This window comes from Anarhichas minor, unplaced genomic scaffold (genome assembly GCF_050575085.1).
Source record: "Anarhichas minor isolate MPS153535 unplaced genomic scaffold, ASM5057508v1 ptg000004l, whole genome shotgun sequence".
NCBI lineage: Eukaryota > Metazoa > Chordata > Actinopteri > Perciformes > Anarhichadidae > Anarhichas > Anarhichas minor.
The window spans coordinates 3,961,490-3,968,893 of NW_027466450.1; the positions used below are offsets into that span (position 1 = coordinate 3,961,490).

General features: G+C 39.7%; 1 protein-coding gene across 3 annotated transcripts; it reads right to left on the bottom strand.

Moving 5' to 3' along the window:
• Positions 1–439: 439 nt before the first annotated feature.
• lamp1b (lysosomal associated membrane protein 1b) lies at positions 440–7,376 on the bottom strand. 3 transcript variants are annotated; one of them, XM_076106874.1, is made up of 7 exons: positions 6,638–7,374; positions 6,369–6,450; positions 4,547–4,740; positions 4,310–4,438; positions 3,484–3,550; positions 2,462–2,629; positions 440–2,374 (listed from the first exon to the last, which is right to left on the bottom strand). In XM_076106874.1, the coding sequence occupies exons 2-7, from the start codon at positions 6,427–6,429 to the stop codon at positions 2,235–2,237; spliced, it is 759 nt and encodes a 252-aa protein (XP_075962989.1). In that variant the 5' UTR covers positions 6,430–6,450; positions 6,638–7,374; the 3' UTR covers positions 440–2,234. The 3 variants fall into 3 exon arrangements, with proteins under 3 accessions (XP_075962989.1, XP_075962998.1, XP_075963002.1); XM_076106883.1 differs by lacking the exon at positions 6,638–7,374 and having other exon boundaries at positions 6,369–6,627; XM_076106887.1 differs by having other exon boundaries at positions 2,233–2,629; positions 6,638–7,376.
• Between the last annotated feature and the right edge of the window lie 28 nt (positions 7,377–7,404).

Below are 7,404 nucleotides of genomic sequence, written 5' to 3' on the forward strand. Positions count from 1 at the left end.
AACAAATTTCAATGTTACATTCTGGGGACGATGGGGCCCCACGCAAGCCAAGATCCTTCACAGTCAAACACCTTTGGACAACCTTCCCTCACGCTGCTTTTACAGACAAACTGATGAGCAGAGATGTGATAAAACTACAGTGATAAATAAGCTGTCCCGCGCTGGCTTTCATTTCAGTCATTAAATTAAAGAGTGATTTACATCTGGAGGATGTAAAACCCGTCATAATAAAAGTGTATCTACTATTTCAAAAAAAGTGTATTTATTCTATATTAATGTTATTAAGTATTTGATACATGAATAAAATAATCTGAATTTACAATGCATTTCCAGAATTCAATAATCAATTATTCTAAAATAGTGTACCTATACTTCCAAGACGTCCAAACAAACCAGGAAGAGGTTTGCCAGCTGATGAACTGTGTGACGGCAAAACAAGTCTCGTTCATTCACTTTTATTGACCTCTCCTTTAGAAAACAGCTCAAACAAATCAATTAAAATCACTACATGGACATTTAGATCACAGAGGATAAAAACATAACATAAAATAAACAAAAACACATTTGCACTTTCTGCTACAATATCAAACAATGCAAATGTATGGTAGTAACAGTACATGAAGGCTATGTGAGACACAAAGACAGCATCCCAGGCATGGCAGCACACAGCGTCAGTGAGCGAGTACCTCTGTGGTATTGGCTTTACTTTAATCCCATCTATGCAGCTGGGAAGGCACTGACCACATTATTTTGGCCACTTTAGTCCTTACTGGGGGCTATTTGAGATAACTTTACTGCAACTTCTTCCCCTTCTGCAAGACAAAATCCCAAGTGGGGCCATATTCAGGAAAAAAAAAAAAAAAAAAAAAAAAAAAAAAAAAAAACAGTGGACTTGAACACTTCTAGATTATTACACTCGTACAGAGATGTCCTGAGCTTTTTTTCATCCACCAAAGCAAACTGAAGTGTTTTTCAGATTGTTTGATTGCAACTCCTGTTTTGTGGGACCATTGTAACAGACAGACTCCAAAAGAGTGGCTACTATCCCTCATCAAATAGTTTGACATGTTGGGAAATCCACATTTGTGCCCAGAGTTAGATAAGATTCAAGCCACTCATGTCTGAAAATAGAGCCAGGAGACAGTTATCTTAGCATAAAGACTGGAAACATGGCAACAAGCTAGCATGGCTCTGTCAAAGGTAAAATAAAAAAAATAAAATAAAAAAATATGCCCACCAGCACCTCCTGAAGCTCACCAATAAAACACATTAAAGCTAGTTTGCAAACATGTTGCCTTGTTGTTTTCTGGGGGGTTACATGCCCAACGTTTTAAACGCGTCATTTTTAGAGCTGCTGGCAGGCTGATTTCTTTTATCTTTCCAGTCTTTGTGCTAAGCTAAGATAGCGGTCAGCTGACTGTAGCTTAAGCGTGGCATTTATCTTCTCATCCAACTCAGAAAGAAATCGAATGAGCCCATTTCACAAAGCGTTAAATTATTCTTTTAAATTAAGTAAAAAAAAAAAAAAGAAAGAAAAAAAGCCAAAACACAGTTATCGTACAAAGCTGAAAACTTTAGCTTGTGCAGTCTCCATACAAAACAAGTTGTGTACCTTTAAGAGTGAAATAACGGGACATGTTATCAGTAATCTAAGGAACAAAATAAATTGAAAAATGCATCTCAACTACTCCTCGCATGTCCTGTTTAAGATTAGGTTACTGTGATTTTAGTATGTTAACATAAAATCTGCGAACTTGGGCTAAATGTTGAGTTGCCTGAATAAAAGAAAAACACTGTCTGAAGTGGATTAAGTGACAGCCAAAAATATTCCCTTTATAAATAAACCTCATTTCGGGGAAGATCACAAAAAAATGGCCGCCCCAAAGCAGATGAACAGTAAGAAAAGCTACAGTAGCTTTTCCCTCAAAATCACACAATCCCTCAAAATTCCTTTGACAGAAATCATAAATAGTACAACACAATGTGAGAACTCTCATGGACCCTCTGCTCAACATCCATCCCCTGCCTCACGTCGTACCGGTAGGTTTTTCTTTCATCAGTTCAGAAAGAGCACATCAACCTCCACAAAGTGATAGACTAGTGTTACTGATGAGGGCAAAGAACAGCACACACAGACACAGGGAGGATGACGGGATAGAGGGGGGGTTAAGTCTCATAAAACAGTGGTTAATCTTAAGGATAGCACGCTCTGGCCTCTGGGAACATGAGTGACCTCAGATGGTCTGGTAGCCAGCGTGGCTCCTCTTCCTGCCAATGAGGTAAGCCAACAGCACGATGAGGACGAGACCGGCTAAAGCGGCACCGACTATGATGGGGATCAGCATGTCATCTTGATCCAACTGGCATTCCTCAGCTGAGGGAGCAAAAACACCAGAGGGGACAAATTAAAGCGAGACGGCAGATTCACTTTCTATCAATTCTACTAGACCGGAGTGTTTACCTGCTCCAAACTGATCTCCGGTGAGGCCGAAGGGCTGCACCTGCAACTGGAAGGTGTTGATGGAGAAATCCGGGGCCACACTCAGAGTTTGCTCCTCGTGGCACATGTACGAGAACCCAAAGGTGCCCCGCAGGTAGTCCAGACTGCGGTTATTGGCCGATAGAGGTTCTGTAGCAGGGGAGTGATTACAGGAGGAAGAGAAGTCAAGTAAAAGTAACACAGACGAGGTACAAAATGAGAAGAGAACAGATTTAAATGGATAAAGATTTTTTTTTTTAACTTTAGAGAAGGATGCCGGTAGACAGGATTAAATAAAGATTTCACCACACTGCATAGATAATTTAAAGGCAGCTGCTTTGTTCAAGACATGATGATCCCAACAGCAATTGCATCCATTAATAAAAATAAAAAAAATAAAAAATGACTAGAAGAATCACTACAAAAGAGCTAATTGAAAACAGAGCAATGCAATACTCTAGCTAATTAGCATAACCAATAAAAGAATGAAATTCATGTTGTGAGCAAAATGCTGTAAAATGTTAACGTTTTAGAGACAGAACAAAGTACTGCAGCAGGAGACTAAAGACTGAGGAAGAGTTACAGAGTGTTTCCTACTGAATGTGTCTGTATCAGAACAGGAACTAAACATTTAGCAGCCTCTGAAAGCCGTATTGTGCTCGTTTACATGCGCCACTATCAATTACATCTTCGTTTGCTCAGTTAACTGGAATTGTCATCTAGTGAAGTCAATTTAAATATTCATCAACACAACCCTGTAGCTCAGGGGTTAAAACAGTGACAATGTTACACCTCTTGTTTCCTGAAAGGCACTAAAAATAAAAGTAATTTATTACTCACTGACACGGTAGAGTGAGTATGCGTTTGTATACGTGTTGCCAAACAATAAAAACACAGATTACACTACAAACACTGAGGCGCATCACAGGATCAGTTGGACACGTGCTCATTCAACCTGATTAAAGGGTAGTTACCATAGAAACGGGCAGGTCAAACGCACTCACCTTTCATGTCAGGCCAGTCTGCCGACAGAGACACTTCACTCAGGTGGTACTTGTTGGACGTGACATTCTGGAGAGAAACAGCAAGACGTCAGTCAGTTACGTTGCAGTAAAGCGAGGTTACCGCGAGCGCCAGCTGCCATCTAGAGGCAACTTCATGAAGTACATGAGGGGGGAGCGAAGGAGGCGAGGGAGAGACTAGAGGAGGCGAGGAAACAGATTTAACAAATGAGACATCCTCGCCTCAGACCTTCATTTTAAACTACAAATGTTTGTATGAAAAGTACAGTACACATTAAGAGCGACACATCTTATATATGAATTATTGATATATATTATATACACAAACAGTCCTGTCTATACAACAACTACAAATAAATTAGTGCCGAATTTAAGAGAATGTTATTGTTGACACAATTTCACGTTCGGAGCTTTTTGCACCTGTAATCATCACATCAGGATTATAGCAGTTGAAGTGGATGAAGCTACATTCAGTATAAAAACATAAGTATCAGGTGAATGGCGTATTTGATCATCTTAAAATAAATACGATTTATGATTACAAAAAGGAAACGTTGCATTTGTAGAGTCCAGCCGGGGTTTGAGATCATTACCTCTGTGTGTGTGTGTCACGCCTCTTGTTTGTTTACATGTACCGAAAACACTTGCGCAAAGGATACACCGGTGTTTCCTCGCTCATAGCTCCTCCGACAAGCCTCCTCGGTCCTCTCTCATCTCGCTCCCCCGAGATGCATTTTAGAAATGCGCTAAGATCGGAGGAGCGAGGAATTGAGGTGGCCCGAAATGAGAAAGCAGTACAGTAACTTACCAGAGTGAAGATGAAGGTGAGGTTGGTCTTCTCTGCATCAGTCGTGAGCAGCAGGGAGGCTCTGTCCGAGTCACATGATCCAGAGGGCTTCGTCATGTTGGGCTGAAGGTTCACAACCTCCTGCACAGTCTGTAAACAAAGAGGAGCTAACATTTAGCATTTCAAACTTGTTAATGTGTCTGTATTTATAGCTCCAACTGAATTCAGACAACTGTTTGCGGGTTTATATTTAGGCACCTTATTTTGGGAGACAGAGTTGAAGGTGATGTTGAGCTGGAGACCCATGGATGCCAGTAAACAGGCACTGCCGTTGCTTCTGGTGACCACGTAGTTTCCTTTCTCGGGTCTGCCAGGGTCTTTGTGCGGCGCAGCAGTGGGCGGGGCAGTTGTGGGCGGGGCTACTGTAGCTAAACCCTGGTGCAGGACAGCAGCTGCAAAAAGTGTTCAGTTGTGAGTCTAGTATTACAGAGATGCAAGGTGGTCAATATCAAATACATACGAGTTTAACCAACAAAAATAAACTTCTGAATTGTCAAAGTAGTAAATGGTTTAGGCACATCAGGTTGTGATCTGTGGGACGGGCCAATTTTGATTACAAGATGTCATCACAAAAGTGATGACATTTTAATTCAACATTAAGATTTCTTTCCATTTGCATCTAAAAATGTTTATTTACTTACTCTAGATCTGGTTAAGATGAGACTACATTAATCAGGTGAAACAAGTATTCAGAGCATTAACACAAGTGTAAAAATACTCTAGCAAGTCATGTTATATCCGACACCAGAGCTTTGAGGCTTGCAGTCACCAGGCTTGTGACTGGTGTTTTTTTCGAAGTAGTTTACTGCTTTATTATCACACGACTATGGCTTACTTCTTCCTTATCAAACACGCACACAGGAAGTGACAGGAAGCACATTAAACCAGTGATCCTTTATCTGAGAGCCATACAACACACCAGGACTCTGCAGATAATTTTTCTGTCAATCAACTAATAAAACAAATAGTTACAAGTTTTATCAAGTATAATATTTGCCACAAAAATCTAAAGGACGTTGCAGCAGCAATAAAGACCCCAAAAACTAGTTTCCTTTTTGTACTTCACTTGAGTGTTTGTTTCACTGTGCAGAATAATGTGTGCAGAGTTTGATACTAGAAGAATGTGTTCACCTTCATCTCCTGAAGCTTTCCCTGTAATCACCTTAACTCTGAGTTTTTGAATTTTGAGGTCAATTAATGGTCCAATATGAAACTTACACAAGAATGATTTGGAAACTGGAACCTCCGGCTCACATACACCGAGAATACATTTGTCAGTGATGTAGAAGACATTTTGTCTCCAACCGTTGAACTGAACTATACTTATTCATAGATTCTGGAGGTTTCAATGAGGGGGAAGGAGTAGATGTTATTTATTATAATAATCAATGAGGTTGTTGAACTTTTGTATGTAAAAACGTGGACACAAATCAAGTCGCTACTCAAAATCGGAGTAAACAGTCAACATGTGGTTTTATACAGCTTAAGACCTGTCTTTAAAATACTTAAAGTACAATTACCTCAACACTGTATTTACATACATTACTTGAGTTTTATGCATTTATTACATTCCACCAGTAGCAATAACACACCTCAAGTTTGCAAATAGATAATAGAAACAGACTCAAACATCCTCTTATTTCTCTACTAACGTTACATTCTTCCCCCTGGTCTCTCCCACTAAGACAGGTAGTGATGGAGGAAAGTGAGATGTTTCCTCTGAGGAACCTCAGTTTGATTGACGCTAAATTGCGCGGAGACACGTGAGGGCAGCATGTTAATGACCAAACAACCCAAACTCACAAGTTAAACGAGTGTATGTCTGACATGCAAACTTCTACAATAACCTACATTCAAGTGGAGTCACAACAGATTGAATCGTCAGAAAACACAGGAAATGTCGTTTTTATACTAACGGTGCAGGCGTTGTACCGTTAGTCGAGGGCAGGTCATCTGTGACCTTCGGTAACGTTATAGTGGTTAATGTTCAGATAAAGCGTAAAACCGGAAGGATACTCACCTAAAATGAGGTGCAACGTTACTCCCAGGCACCACGGCTGGACACCACGGATCTGCGTCATGTTGCTCCGGTTGGTCTCCGGCTGCTCGTGAGGGTTTAAATCACAGCAAAAAGAGACGCGGTCAGTTAGCTAACGCTAGCTTAGTTATGCTAGCGCGGCTAACGTTAGCGTAACAACAACAAGCAGAGAAGAAAAGTCATGCGCACTGATTTGTTGAGATGACAAAGCACAGTTATCCAAAAAAAAAAAAAAAAAAAAAAAAACTTACGTTTCTGGTGACAAGTTTAGACTCGTGTTCGCATATGCTAGCTGTGAGGTTTAATTTAGCTCTCCTTCTCACACTTTATCACCGCCGCTACAGAAAGAAGACTAACGTCTGGATCATGTGACCGAGGCTTTAAGAAACACCCAGGAAGTCACGTGACGAGCAGCAGACACGCCCTGCTCATTAACGCATGCATTTAAGAGTTAAATGATAAAATCACGTTTAAACACGACACTGACGTGCCTTTATCCAGTGATGTCACAGTACACGATGTTTGTCATGTACTGTACTTAAGAATATCATTTAGAGGTACATTACTTGAGTACTTGTGCTAATGTATACTTCTACTCCACTCAAATCAGTTATTAACATCAGACTAGTAGTCAATAATTTCCTTTCAGATAAAGATTTTTCATTAAAAAGACATCTGATGAGCGAATGATATACAAAACATTGTTAAATCTTTGCACTACTGATTAGTTAGTTAATTTAATATTATTATTATATTTCATTGTATATATTGTGCATTTTTTACATTTAGCATGTTTAACTCTGTTATGTTTATTGTATATATTGTGCATTTTTATACTCAACATTTTATATTTTTACTCTGTTACTTTGATTGCTTACCTGTATCATAATGCTGCTGCAGCGAACAAATTCCCCTTGTGGGATTAATAAAGTATCTATCTATCTATCTATCTATCTATCTATCTATCTAAACATTAAATCAGTGGCTCCCAAAAAGTGTTGCCTTGCTATTAATAATT

Coding starts and splice junctions, on each gene's coding strand:
- lamp1b (XM_076106874.1), bottom strand. CDS start 6,429: ATGACGCAGATCCGTGGTGTCCAGCCGTGGTGCCTGGGAGTAACGTTG. Junction 4,439..4,546: donor ACTCTGTCTCCCAAAATAAG/GTGCCTAAATAT, acceptor CTTTGTTTACAG/ACTGTGCAGGAGGTTGTGAA. Junction 3,551..4,309: donor TCACCTTCATCTTCACTCTG/GTAAGTTACTGT, acceptor GTTTCTCTCCAG/AATGTCACGTCCAACAAGTA.